At 41.6% G+C, this 14,689-nt stretch overlaps 1 protein-coding gene across 2 annotated transcripts in view; it reads right to left on the reverse strand.

The window, feature by feature from the left end:
- CTNNBL1 (catenin beta like 1) overlaps positions 1 to 13,506 on the reverse strand; it is a 170,494-nt gene extending 156,988 nt beyond the window's left edge. Inside the window, exon 1 of one of the 2 annotated variants that reach the window (XM_006051738.4) lies at positions 13,289 to 13,506. In XM_006051738.4, the coding sequence (XP_006051800.1) occupies positions 13,289 to 13,318 (30 nt within the window). In that variant the 5' untranslated portion in view covers positions 13,319 to 13,506. Of the gene's footprint in view, positions 1 to 5,739; positions 5,761 to 13,288 lie in introns of those variants that run through there. The other variant, XM_044927661.2, reaches the window with a different exon arrangement.
- Positions 13,507 to 14,689: the final 1,183 nt, after the last annotated feature.

Here is a 14,689-nt window from a genome sequence, read left to right on the forward strand (position 1 = left end):
TTTGCATGTTTAGGTGCTCTTATTTATATTTGTTTCTCTTTATTTTCTGTCTTGGTTCCCTGGGTATAAGTTCTCTAAAGACTAGAGACTGCAACTGTCTCATGTATCACTCCATTTCTGGTGTCTACAAAAACATCCTGCATTTAGTAGGCACTTCATAAATGTGTTGAATAATTCAAAGATGAAAGGCTCAATAAGGATTCAGTTCAGTTCAGTTCAGTCGCTCAGTCGTGTCTGACTCTTTGTGACCCCATGAATTGCAGCATGCTAGGCCTCCCTGTCCATCACCAACTCCAGGAGTTCACCCAGACTCACGTCCATTGAGTCAGTGATGCCATCCAGCCATCTCATCCTCTGTCATCCCCTTCTCCTCCTGCCCCCAATCCCTCCCAGCATCAGAGTCTTTTCCAATGAGTCAACTCTTCACATGAGGTGGCCAAAGTACTGGAGTTTCAGCTTTAGCATCATTCCTTCCAAAGAAATCCTAGGGCTGATCTCCTTCAGAATGGACTGGTTGGATCTCCTTGCAGTCCAAGGGGCTCTCAAGAGTCTTCTCCAACACCACAGTTCAAAAACATCAATTCTTTGGCTCTCAGCCTTCTTCGCAGTCCAACTCTCACATCCATACATGACCACAGGAAAAACCATAGCCTTGACTACACGGACCTTTGTTGGCAAAGTAATGTCTCTGCTTTTCAATATGCTATCTAGGTTGGTCATAACTTTTCTTCCAAGGAGTAAGCATCTTTTAATTTCATGGCTGCAGTCACCATCTGCAGTGATTTTGGAGCCCAGAAAAATAAAGTCTGACACTGTTTCCACTGTTTCCCTATCTATTTCCCATGAAGTGATGGGACCAGGTGCCATGATCTTCGTTTTCTGAATGTTGAGCTTTAAGCCGACTCTTTCACTCTCCTCTTCCACTTTCATCAAGAGGCTTTTTAGTTCCTCTTCACTTTCTGCCATAAGGGTGGTGTCATCTGCATATCTGAGGTTATTGATATTTCTCCCGACAATCTTGATTCCAGCTTGTGCTTCTTCCAGCCCAGCATTTCTCATGATGTACTCTGCATATAAGTTAAATAAGCAGGGTGACAATATGCAGCCTTGACGTACTCCTTTTCCTATTTGGAACCAGTCTGCTGTTCCATGTCCAGTTCTAACTGCTGCTTCCTGACCTGCATACAGATTTCTAAAGAGGCAGGTCAGGTGGTCTGGTATTCCCATCTCTTTCAGAATTTTCCACAGTTTATTGTAATCCATGCAGTCAAAGGCTTTGGCATAGTCAATAAAGCAGAAATAGATGTTTTTCTGGAACTCTCTTGCTTTTTCGATGATCCAGCAGATGTTGGCAATTTGATCTCTGGTTCCTCTGCCTTTTCTAAAACCTTACCAATTCAAACAAAATTTAGGTATTAAATCACTTCAGTCGTGTCTGACTCTCTGTGACCCTATGGACTGTAGCCTGCCAGGCTCCTCTGTCCATGGGATTCTCTAGGCAAGAATACTGGGGTGGGTTGCCATTTCCTCCTCCAGGGGATCTTCCCGACCCAGGGATCGAACCTGAGTCTCTTGCATCTCCTGTGTTGGCAGGCAAGTTCTTTACCACTAGCGCCACCTGGGAAGCCCCAATGAAATTTACCAGCCCTCAAAAATCTGGATTGGCTCACAGCCTGACTGTGAGCATGTGTCATAATACCCTAAAAACATACAATACACCGGCAGAGGGCTGATGGACTGTTAATGGTTAAGTCTATTGAAGACTGAATCCAAAAGTGATTCTAAACTTAAGTTGCTCTTAACTGGAGCAGGGGTGTCAAATAAAAATGTAATCAATGCTCAATATTATGTACTAACAGAATGAGCCCATGAATAATGCCAAAGTGTTCAATAATTGATCATACCTGTCTTTGGAATACAGCCAGACACAGTCAGAGAGAAGCATCATAATACTCTGTGCTCTATTTCAAATTCTTCTCAGTTCAGTCCCTGACTTTGGACACCAATGGGTACTTGAAGGAAAGTCTGAGGAGCCAAAGTAGACAATCTGCTTACAGGCAACTGATAATCTAAAATGAGTTAAGAGATGAAATGGCGCTGCGGCAGTCTTACTAGACCTTTCACTGAACTCACAAGGAAGGTAATCCACTTTCTATTTACCAGCTCACAATGGAGCTGGCATTCCAAAGTTTAGGCCAACAGGCTCCAGGAACTCCATGGAAAAGAAAATGTTCTTTAACTATTCAGCTGAAGTACTAGAATCAAATGGCTGGTCTTGGAGAAGGTTAGAGAATGCCTGCTGTATCTCCTCCTGATTCCATTTTCTCTACAGTTGTACAAGACTCAGCCCAAAACCAATTACTTCCTTCAGGAACATTAAGGGGAAAAAAGAAAAAGAAAGGAATAATTTGTAAATGAGATTCCTGGCGCTAGAAAAGAGGAAAGCTGAGATATCTTAGTAATATTAAAGAGACATGGCAAAAAGAATTACTGTGTTGAGGATATAATTCTTGGTATCGGTGGCTGCTAAGTGTGGTAGCACAGGGTTACACTCTATCTACCGAGAACAGTTCTACACGTTGGCGTGTGTGTGACAAACTGCTCCCATTTCCTTTTATAGCGCTCGAAACCTTAATCTCCAAGGGACTGGTGACCTTGGGAATTCTAAGGCAGCTCTGCAGAATTCGAGAAAAACATTTTTCCCTTCTGCTATACCATCGGTGTTGTTTATAATTATATCAATCACAAAATTAACAGCTAGCATGTACTGGACACTTACCATATGCCAGGCACTATACTACTTAGCACTTCCCACACTGTCTCATTTGATCCTGTATCTTCAAAAAAGATGGTGAAGTGGAGCTTTTTAAAAAGATGGTGGGGCAGAGACAGACTCTATTATATAATCTGTATTTTAAAGATGAAGACCTGAGGCTTAACGAGATTAATTAAAGTCACATAGCTATCAAGTAGCAGAGGTGGAATTCAAACACAGGCAGTCTGTCTAACCCAGAGTGAAGGTTCACCCACCACACTAAACATTAAAAGATGTCTAAAATGAGCACATTCAGAAGGGCATGTGTTTGAACTATTTTCTCCAACAGAGCTATTTTGAACCATCCACATTCTCCAAAGCAATCATTTTTACATGTGACAACTTCTCTATCGGGGTCTTATAAATGCAATCCCCCAATTTAAACAGTGACATCTAGTGAAAGACTGCAGAAAGCTATGGCTTCCTTAAGTTCACCTCCAAAATTAGGCATCTCAATAAGACCTATCTCCAAGGAAGCGGAAATAGGTAGGGCTGACGGCCATGATCAGAGTAGGCTCATGGAGGAAACAAACCAACATTTATCATGCCAGTATAAGATCTACTAGAAAACTACTTATTTGACAAAGTCCCAAGAGTGTAAACTAAGATGGTGGCGAGTGAAATAGAAAGGATAGAGAGAAGGCTCCTAAAGAAGCCACAACTCCCTTGCAAAGCCTTCCCAACTTCCCAACGGCAGGACTCCTCCTGCCTCTTTGCCCCGACTTCCTGTTCACTCAGTGGTACTGCATAGTGTTTGCTGTTGTTCAGTTACTCAGTCACGTCCAATTCTCTGTGACCCCACGGACTGCAGCCCGCCAGACACCTGTGTTATCAATTCTCAAATCTGTGAGGCGCTTCCCTTTAGACTGTAAGCTCCATGACAGCCGGTCGTCGTGGTGTCGTGAAGTTACTCAGTCGTGTCTGACTCTTTGTGACCCCATGGACTATAGCCCACCAGGCTCCTCCATCCATGGAATTTTCTAGGCAAGAGTACTGGAGTGGGTTGCCATGACAGCCAGAACAGTGGCTTAAGCATTTTCAGATCCTAGCACCCTCCTGACTCCTGAGAGAGGAGCTAGCCCCCCAATTGAAAGTTCGTGTTTTCCATACAGAAAAGAACCTGTCTTTCATCTTTGAGAAATAGGTCCAGGGCTTTTCTCAAGTCAGCCGGAGGCAGCTACACCCTTGACTGAAATGCAGAACCGGGGGTAGGTGATAAGGGGGCTGGTGGAGAGACGCAGGGGATTATGTGATACCAGAGCATCTGGTTAGAAGGTTCAGTAGACACATGAAAGCTAAATCAGGGCTAGTGAGCCAAGAGTTTATATAAAGCTGCCTAAGGACAAAAGGATGGATGAGTTCCTCTAAGCTGAGGAACCGGGTTACAGAATCAAATTCTAGTGAAGAGTCAAGAATAATGAGGCTCTAGAGGTTATCATACTAAGTGAAGTAAGTTAGAAGGGGAAAGACAAATACCACGTGATAGCACTTATACGTGGAGTCTCAAATACGATACAAATGAACTTATTTACAAAACAGACTCACAGACAGAAAACAAATTTAAGGTTACCAAAGGGGAAAGGGGGTGGGAAGGGATAAATTAGAAGTTTGGGATTAGAAGGTACAAACTACTATACCTAAAATAGATAAACAACAAGGTTCTACCATATAGCACAGGGAACTATATTCAGGGTCCTATAATAAACCATGATGGAAAATATATACAGGTACAGATACACATGTTTTAACTGAATCACTTTGCTGTAAACCAGAAACTACAACAATATTGTAAATCATCCATACTTCAATAAAAAAAATAATTAAAAAAGAAAGCATTTACAATATATGTTAGAAAACAAAACAAACAAAACTGGTGACATTTAAGACTATAGTTTGTTATCGGTATACGAATGTTAATTTCCTGATTTTGACCACTGTACTCTGGTTGTATAACTTTAAGGGAAGTTATTTGAGGAGCATATGGGAACTCTCCATACTATTTTTGCAAAACTTCTGTAAGTTTAAAGTTAGATCAAAATTAAAAGTTTTGTTGTTTTTTTCTTAAAAAAGAATGTAGGTTTTGTAGCAACAGGAGCAAGACATGATAAGGAAGCAGAGGACAATTTAGTAACTGAAGTAATGGATTTAAAACAAACTTTCTTGAAGTCTAACATGAAAGCAAAGAGATACAAGCCAGCAAGCAGACAAGATATTAGAAGAAAAGCTTTCCAAAAGGCATATTTAAAGCCACATACTAGTTCATTCACTCCATCATTAGATGATCATTTATTAGGTATCAATTATGAGTGAGACACTCCGGTGCTGGTCCCTGCCTCTCAGTTCACTGCCTAGTGTGCAAGGAGGTACATAAAAAGAATGTATTTTATGAGCATAAAAGGAACTCACCAGGGAAAAGAGAGAAGGTAAGATCACAAAGGGAGGGAGGGAGCATTAACAAAAAAGTGACCCAGAAGATGAAACAGAAAACACCCTGAAATGGGAATATCAATACCAATAGCAATTTGTTATTTATAGTCCCACCAACGAGTAACTTCGAAAAGCGCTAGTCTCAACCGTCATGCAAAAAGAGCCTATTTCACGATGCTGTAAGAGACATCATGATTAGGATAATATTCTCAGAGTTCTTGGGTAAAATGGGGCTACCAAAGAAAAGATACATTTGAGCACAGGGTCCAGCCTTCTGAAATTTTTTCATCAACAAAAAACACAACAGAAAAGCACAGTTATAAACTACAACTCTAGGAAAAAGAAGCAGATGATAAGAAGTACAAACGATAAACAAACGGAAAAAATGCTTATTAAAGCAAATGAACTAACACTTTATATACTTACTAGATTAATGAGAAAAAATGAATTAAGACAACTAGTAGTTGTCAAGATTGCAGTAAAACTAGAACACATACCACTGTTGTCAACTGATAAGGGATTAATCCCACATGAGCGCTGTGTCCTGCTTCAACTTCTGCAGCTGAGGCAACCCGTCATTTGCTGCCACTCCTCTTCACTTGCTCAATGCTCTGTACATTTCACTGAGGGCTTTTGTACTCCCTAACCATAGTCAAGAATGACTCCTTAGCCCCCTTCATTCATCAGGGCTGAGATTCCAATATCTTCTCCTTTTCCTCAACAACCAAACCAATCCATTTCCAGCATCCCCTCTCCAGGCAAATCCAATCATTTGATAATTACTACAGCAGATGTGAGGGGGAAATGCTACCTGAATAAAGAAGTTCACAGCAATATTATCTCCAAGAACAAAACCTGGAAACCACCTAAGTACTCGATTATAGAAGAACAATTTAGGAGAAAATGGTTGGCTTATGACTTAAGCAAAAAAAAAAAAAAAAAAAAAAGTTTGCAGACATTAAAAATAACATGCAGAAACAAAAAATATTTCTGGCGATGTTAAAACATAGAACACACAGTACTTTTGCCTGGAAAATCCCATGGATGGAGGAGCCTGGTAGGCTGCAGTCCATGGAGTCGCTAAGAGTCGGACACGACTGAGCGAGTTCGCTTTCACTTTTCACTTTCATGCATTGGAGAAGGAAATGGCAACCCACTCCAGTGTTCTTGCCTGGAGAATCCCAGGGATGGGGGAACCTGGTGGCTGCCGTCTATGGGGTCGCACAGAGTCGGACACGACTGAAGTGACTTAGCATAGCATAGCATAGCATAATCATGAAAAACACAAAAGTCCTCTGGGAATATGAAAATATTTATAGGATTAGGGGTAATAGTTTCCTTTTTCTTGAACACTTTCTTTTAATATTACTCCTGTCAAATTACTGTCATTAAAATTTTTTATTTCAAAAGAAAGAAAGAAGAAGGGTGAAGGAGAAAGATGCTAGATTCCAACAAGCCATTGCAATCTCAGGAACTGTTATATTACTGACAAGTAACAAGAGGAGTGGGTGTCTGCAGTATTGCCAAAACCAAGGGTCCTCGACCCCAATCTGCCTCAAAGAGAATACTCTCGTGTCACAAAGCGAGTCATTCCCACCGAGCCAAACTGCACTAAATGAGAATTCTTTATTGGAAAACTTCAGAGGTAAGAACTTTTTCCAGACATCTGTGGAATTAGTATTAATGAGAATGCCCTGGAGTTCATACACGCGTCTATGCAGCAGAAACTTCTCAGCCAAGGAACTGCTGGGCACACTTCTTGATGAGATGTCTAAGCCTGAAGGCATCAAAAAAGTACATTTCCATATTGGGAACATAACTAGTTTCCTCTTTAAGACTTTTTCCACCACCTCCTGTCCACATTGTAATTCTCCTGTCTTCTCAAATGAATAGTTAACATATGTCAAGGATATAAGGCATATACTGAGGCGCTTGCTGCCTAACTCTATTATTAGAAGAACCAATCTCAGTAGAAAATTGCAATCTTCCCACCAAGCTGCCCCAAAAGTGAGACTTTGTAAGCACTCAAAAAATGTCAAATACTTTTAATAAACATCTTGACATTACAGATTTTCTTTATTTACCTTTGAATTTTAGGAAAGGAAAGAATGAGAAGTCATAGAGCTCAATCTCATTGTATATTAATCATGATTAAAAAAAAAATGATGTACAGAGAAGAAAGCGACTTATCCTGAGTCACCCAGATAAATAATGATAAAGGTAGGATTAAAACTCAAGTCTCCCAGATTTTCAGCCCCAGTTCATCCTTCTATGTCAAGCTTTTTTTATCCCTTGAAATCTCTGGCACTCTTGGCCTAAATAATTAGTTATCACAGAATTTTAAAGCTAGAAGGGAGCTCAGAGGAACTTACTTAATCTTCCCTCATTAGTCATATGAGGAAACTGAGGCCCAGAAAGATTAACTGATTTATTCTCAATATCTTAGATGGCAGGGGGAAAAGTACAGCTTACACTCAAAATACTGCAAACTAATGGCCATGAAAAGGGAGGTGAAATGTCTCAGTTGAAGAAAACTTAAGAGGAATGTAGATCATTCTAGGCCAGGGGGTCTCAAAGTGGGGTCCCTGGACCCACAGCTTAAGCATCACCTGGCATCTTGTTAGAAATCAAATGCTAAGGTCTCATGGGAGACTTACTGAATCAAACTCTGGGGGTGGGGATGTTCAAATCAGACCGCTTTGTCCCTGAGAAATGAACACTAGTGGTCATGCTCAGTCTATTTTGTAAATGACAACTAAAATCAAAAGCACTTAAGATTCGTGCATTCGTCTATACATGTACCATAGTTCAATTTTAAAAGTTTTTTTTTAAATTGGAAAACTAGATTTGGGTATTCAATTGCTTCCAGTTCTAGCTCTGCTCCTTACTGTTTCATCTTGGGCAGGTAACTGACCCCTCCAGCTTGAGTTTCCTTTTCTATAAAACGGGCTTGCCACCTACCTCAAAGAGCATGTTGAGAATTAATGTAAGGACGTATCTAAAAGCAGGTTAGTTCAGCCCAGCACCATGGGTAGGAGCTCCAGCTCTGGGGCAGGCACTTTTTTGTACCTCAGTTCTCTCATTTGTATAGCAGAGATTTAAAACAGCCCTCCACATAGGGTTGTTATATTTAGAGATAGGATGCAAGCATGCAATCCATCTTTCATGTCTATAAAAACTTCCCGTTTTCAAAGAGCTTTTGCAGCTGTTAACTTGGGTGATCCTCATGACTTTCCACAAGAGGATGGGTGCATCTGATTTATCATGGACTGGATTCTAGACTGTACCATCTTTTAGGAACAGGAGGAGTGGACACTGATCTTACAGAAAGAAAACTGCATGAACAGTGCCGCATAGAGAATGAACAGAGCTGGAAATAAGATCAGGATTCTGGTTTTGACTCCAGCCACTACCTTGGCCCACAACCTTTGGGAAGTCCCTTTACCAAAATGGGGTTCACTTTTCATTTGTACACATGTGGGTTGAATGAGGGTGTCTGTAACAACTCTCAAAATGGAATTCAAACTCCTTATTATGGCCCACAGCAAGGCCTCCATAGCTGGTCATCTGCCTACATCTCCAATTTCATCGCTTTTCATTCCCCTGCTCATTTACCAAGTTCCAGCTACATCAGTCCTCTTCCTGATCCTCTAACAGGCTGCACCACCTTCTACTTCAGAGTCTATGTACTTGCTATTCCCTCTGTTTTGATTATTCTGTGCTTTTCACATGATTGATTCCTTCTCAACCATCTTACCATGTCCATTCTTCAAAGTCTTTCCCAGACCATATTATCTAAAAATAATAGGTCCTGTCTCCCACTTCCGTGGGTTATTTTCTTTAATGGTGCTGTCCAGGGCTTCCCTGGTGTCCAGTGGTTAGGACTCTGCACTTCCACTGCAGAGAGTGTAGGTTCAGTCTCTGGTCAGGCAACTCTAAGATTCCACATGCTGTGCAGTGCAGCCCAACAATTTAAAAAATAAATAAATAAAGACAAAAATAAAACCATTGCTGTCCAACAAAAATATATTGAAAGCCATAAGATGTATATATAACTTTATGCATATATAACTTTAAATTTTCTAGTAGCCACATTTTAAATATGGCAAATATAACTTTAAATATAACTTTTGCATATGATGCATATATAACTTTAAATTTTCCAGTAGCCACATTTTAAATTTAAAAACATTTTAAATGTTTTTAAGATGATAATACTAGTCTTAATAATTTTCTTTAAGTCAATATACCCTGAGCATCATTTCAGCATGGAATCAATATAAAAAATAATATACTTTAGTCACCTTTTCATCACTTCCTTCACACTAAATCTTGAAAATCCAGTGTATACTTTACATGGTAGCAGACCTCAACTCAAACTAGCCACATTTCAAGAGTTCACTAGTAACATGTGACCAGTGGCTATATCAGACAGCCCAGTTCCATAGTATATCCTGTGTATCCTTCAAAGCACTTCTCATGACCTGAATTTCTCATTCATTTACTCTTATCTTGCTACTTCCCCACCAGATTATAAGCTCCACAAAGCAAGAACCTTGTCTGTTTTGTTCAGTGCTGTGTATCAGTGGATACAGTGCCTTGCAAAGTACATACTCAATAAATATTTGTTGAGCAAATAAATGAACCATTTCAAGCTTTAATGTTCTATGAGTGCTCTGCCACCTTAGTTGTGTCCAACTCTTTGGAACCCATGGACTGCAGCCCACCAGGCTTCTCTGTCCATGGGATTAATCCAGCAAGAATACTGGAATGAGTTGTCAATTTCCTCTTCCAGGGGATCTTCCAGACCCAGGGATTGAACCTGAGTCTCCTGTGTCTTCTGCATTGGCAGGCACATTCTTTACCACTTTAGCCACCTGGGAAGCCCATTTTATGAGTAGTGTGCTCATGTGTAGGCCAAACAGGCATCAAAGTGAAAGTGTTAGTTGCTCAGTCATGTCCAACTCTTTGAGACTCAATGGACTGCCTTAGTTGTGTCCAACTCTTCGGAACCCACGGACTGTAGCCCACCAGGCTTCTCTGCCCATGGGATCCTCCAGGCAAGAATACTGGAATGGGTTGCCACTCCTTTCTCCAGAGGATCTTCCTGACCCAGGGATTGAACCCAGTTTTCCAACATTGCAGACAGATCCTTTACCATCTGAGCCACCAGAGATATAACCACTCATTCAACCCACCTATCTCCGTTCTTCTTTCACATCCAATTACTGTCTTAAAAAGGAAATCACTTGGCTATATACTTCATATTGCTTACAAGTTCTTTCCCATGATGTCCAGAGTCTCCAAGGTCAGTACTATGTACAATATATTGGCTGAGGGAATTGCATGAATATAATTGCTAATATTCTTCAAACGTTTATTCTGTGACAAGCATTGCTCCAAACACTTCACATTTCACAACAGCTTCACAACAGACTTATATGATAGGTACTTTCATTGCCCTCACTTACAAGATGAGGAAACCAAGGCAGAGAGAAGTTAAATATTTTGTTCCAGGTCACAGCAGTCAGGGAGCAGCAAAACAGGGACGCCAAGCAACAGAGCTCCAGATGCATGGTTCTTAGTCCCCTATTCTCTACTGCAGAGCTGTCCAAGGAAAATGAAAAGCCAGCTATATATGTAATTTTAGTAGCCACACTAAAAGGCCAGTAGCAACATTTAAAGTCAACAGAAATAGGTAAAATTTATTTTGAATATATTTTATTTTGCCCATTACCCATATACAATTATTTAATCAGTATGATCAATAGTCAAAGTAATTGATATGATCATGTAATCAATATTAAAATTTTACTTTTTTATACTGATTATTCTAAGTGTCAGTCAGTTCAATTCAGTCGCTCAGTCATGTCCGACTCTTTGCGACCCCATGAATTGCAGCACGCCAGGCCTCCCTGTCCATCACTATCTCCTGGAGTTTACCCAAACTCATGTCCATTGAGTTGGTGATGCCATCCAACCATCTCATCCTCTGTCGTCCCCTTCTCCTCCTGCCTTCAATCTTTCCCAACATCAGGGTCTTTTCAAATGAGTCAGCTCTTAGCATTAGGTGGCCAAAGTATTGGAGCCTCTGCTTCAACATCAGTCCTTCCAATGAACACCCAGGACTGATCTCCTTTAGGACGGACTGGTTGGATCTCCTTGTAGTCCAAGGGACTCTCAAGAGTCTTCTCCAACACCACAATTCAAAAGCATCAATTTTTCGGCGCTCAGCTTTCTTCACAGTACAACTCTCACATCCATACATGACTACTGGAAAAACCATAGCCTTGACTAGACGGATCTTTGTTGGCAAAGTAATGTCTCTGCTTTTTAATACACTATCTAGGTTGGTCATAACCTTCCTTCCAAGGAATAAGCGTCTTCTAATTTCATGGCTGCAATCACCATCTGCAGTGATTTTGGAGCCCCCAAAAAATAAAGTCTGACACTGTGTCCACTGTTTCCCCATCTATTTGCCATGAAGTGATGGGACCAGATGCCAAGATCTTAGTTTTCTGAATGTTGAGCTTTAAGCCAACTTTTCCACTCTCCTCTTTCACTTTCATCAAGAGGCTTTTTAGTTCCTCTTCACTTTCTGCCATAAGTGTGGTGTCATCTGCATATCTGAGGTTATTAATATTTCTCCCAGCACAGTAAACTGTGGAAAATTCTGAAAGAGATGAAAATACCAGACCACCTGAACTTCCTCTTCACAAACCTATATGCAGGTCAGGAAGCAACAGTTAGAACTTGACATGGAACAACAGACTGGTTCCAAATAGGAAAAGGAGTACGTCAAGGCTGTATATTGTCACCCTGCTTATTTAACTTATATGCAGAGTATGTCATGAGAAACACTGGAAGAAGCACAAGCTGGAATCAAGATTGCCAGGAGAAATATCAATAATCTCAGATATGCAGATGATACCACCCTTACGGCAGAAAGTGTAATTTAACACAATTCAGACTAGTCCCATTTCAAGTGTTCAACAGCTGTATGTGGCTAGTGGCTACCATACTGGACATTTAGGAAGACCAAAGAAAGGTAAAACGGTTGAGCTGGGAGCCAAAAGACCTCGTCTCTAATCAAAGCTCTTATTGAGTGACTTTGGAAAAGTCTTTTTTTACCCTCTGGGTCAGTTTCCCCACATGTATTCTGAGCAAATGGGACAAGAAGAGTCCTAGGGATCCATCACATGTGAGAAAGTCAAGCATCTGCCAACAACTGCAATTAACATGTGTCCAACTTTCTGCACTTTAAAATCAGCTTTCATACTCATTGACTACAGTCCTCAAACTACCCTGCTGCTAAGTCACTTCAGTCGTGTCCGACTCTGTGCAACCCCATAGACGGCAGCCCACCAGGGTCCCCCGTCCCTGGGATTCTCCAGGCAAGAACACAGGAGTGTTCTTCTCCAATGCATGAAAGTGAAAAGTGAAAGTGAAGTCGCTCAGTCGTGTTCGATCCTCAGCGACCCCATGGACTGCAGCCTTCCAGGCTCCTCCGTCCATGGGATTTTCCAGGCAAGAGTACTGGAGTGGGGTGCCATTGCCTTCCCCGCAAACTACCCTAATAGGTAGCTATTACTGTCTCTGTTTTATACATACAGAAGTTGAGGCTCCAAGAAGACAACAAAACTTGTCCCAAAGCCACAGAGTCGATCAGTAGAGAAGCTGATACTCAAATGCAAGAAAGGCCAATGCTTTCCCACCACGATCATCAACTCAGTGACTTGAAGAGGAGAATTAAAGGGGAATGGTTGTGAAGATAGTCTGGGGCCTTCAGAAAAGTGAAAGGCAGTCAAGTCTCAGGGTAGGGTGAGAAGAGGCCCAGAGTGAAGTTAAGAAGAGGTCCGGGCCTTGAGGATCGTAATGAATTGAAAGAACCCAGGAGAAATTCGAGGGAGGGACCCGGTTGACACGAGAAGTGAGAGGACCCAGGGCCAGGGAAGAGATGGGAGAAAGTGATATGAAGGAACTCTGGTCCTGCGATTCCTGCCTGGGTGAGAGGACGGTCCCCCCAGCCCTCCTCGACCCTCATACCTGGTAGCTCAGAAGTTCCCCAACGTCCATGGTTGCAGTCTCAGTCAACACTGGCTACTCGGATTCCCTCCACTCACGACCAAACCGCGGCCCCCAGAGCAGCAGCTCCAGCCACACTGCCGTAAAGCTCCTGGAGCAGGGGCCGCAGAGCCAATGAAGCAGAAGTGCGCGCGACAAGCAAGCCGGCCACACTGCAGTAAAATGCAGCGATAGTGCAAAGCGCCCTGCTTTTAACAGCACTACTTCCGCCCGGAACTTGAAGGGGGCGGGGAAAGGGGCGGAGACTTGAAGGGGGCGGTGCGTTAAAAGAAAAGAGTAAAGGAAGCAAGATTTATTGCGCGCCCTCTAAGTGCTGGGCGGAGTGCAGGGCAGAATGCACGGTGTTTCCCTTGTCCTCTCTTAATCCATCAGTGACGTAGGCAGTTTTAGTCCTCATTTTATTCTCAGTTCACAGAGAAAACTGAGGCATTGAACTGCGCTGTCCAGTACTCTACCTACTAACCACATGTGTAGAGGGCTTGAACTATGGCTAGTCTGAATTAAAATGTGCTTTAAGTGTAATGAAAATACCCATCTGATTTCTAAGACTTGCGTTGATTACATGTTGAAGTTATACTTAGGGTCAAATAAAATATAAAATTTAATTTCACTTTACTATTTACTTCACCATTTCTATTTACTTTTTAAAATGTGGTTAGTAGAAAATGTAAAGTACTCGTGTGGCTCTCTTTGTGGCTTCCATTCCATTTCTGTTGGACAGAACTGGCTCAGAAAGTGTCCAAGACCATACAATTGTTAGTGCCTGCGAAACAGTTGGTGATGACATTTCCTTTTCTGGGCTTCTGTTTATTCATCTATGCAAAGGCCAGTGGAAACTGGATAATCCTGTTTCAACTTAAGTGGTGTAAATAGGTTTTCTGTAGGTGAAAGTTGCCCATCATTGGAAAAGAACTATTCAAAGAGTGCATCTGAGCTCCTGGGATTTAAATGTTTCTGTCTTCAAAGAGAGCTAAGCCTCTCAGCTAGTTCCCTTGGCCATTAGTCTGGTGCTTTTCATGTTCATGCTGTCTGTTTTAGTCCTTTCAGGCTGCTATGAAAAAAAAAATACAGTGGTTGGCTTATAAACACCAGAAATTTATTTCTCACAACTCTGGGGGCTGAGAAGTCCTAGATCAAGGCACTGGCAGTTTCCTTGTCTGGTGAGGGCCTGCTTTAGGATTCACAGAAGTGCCTTCTTACTGTATCTTCACATGGCAGAAGCGGGTGAGGGATTTTTCTCCCACCTCTTTTACAAAACTAATCAGGAGGGCTCCACTCTTTTGATCTAATCAGTTCATCAAAGCCTCACTTCTTAATACCATCATCTCGGGAGTTAAAATGTCAAATTATGGGTTTCTTGGG

The sequence above is a fragment of the Bubalus bubalis genome, chromosome 14 (assembly GCF_019923935.1).
Source record: "Bubalus bubalis isolate 160015118507 breed Murrah chromosome 14, NDDB_SH_1, whole genome shotgun sequence".
NCBI lineage: Eukaryota > Metazoa > Chordata > Mammalia > Artiodactyla > Bovidae > Bubalus > Bubalus bubalis.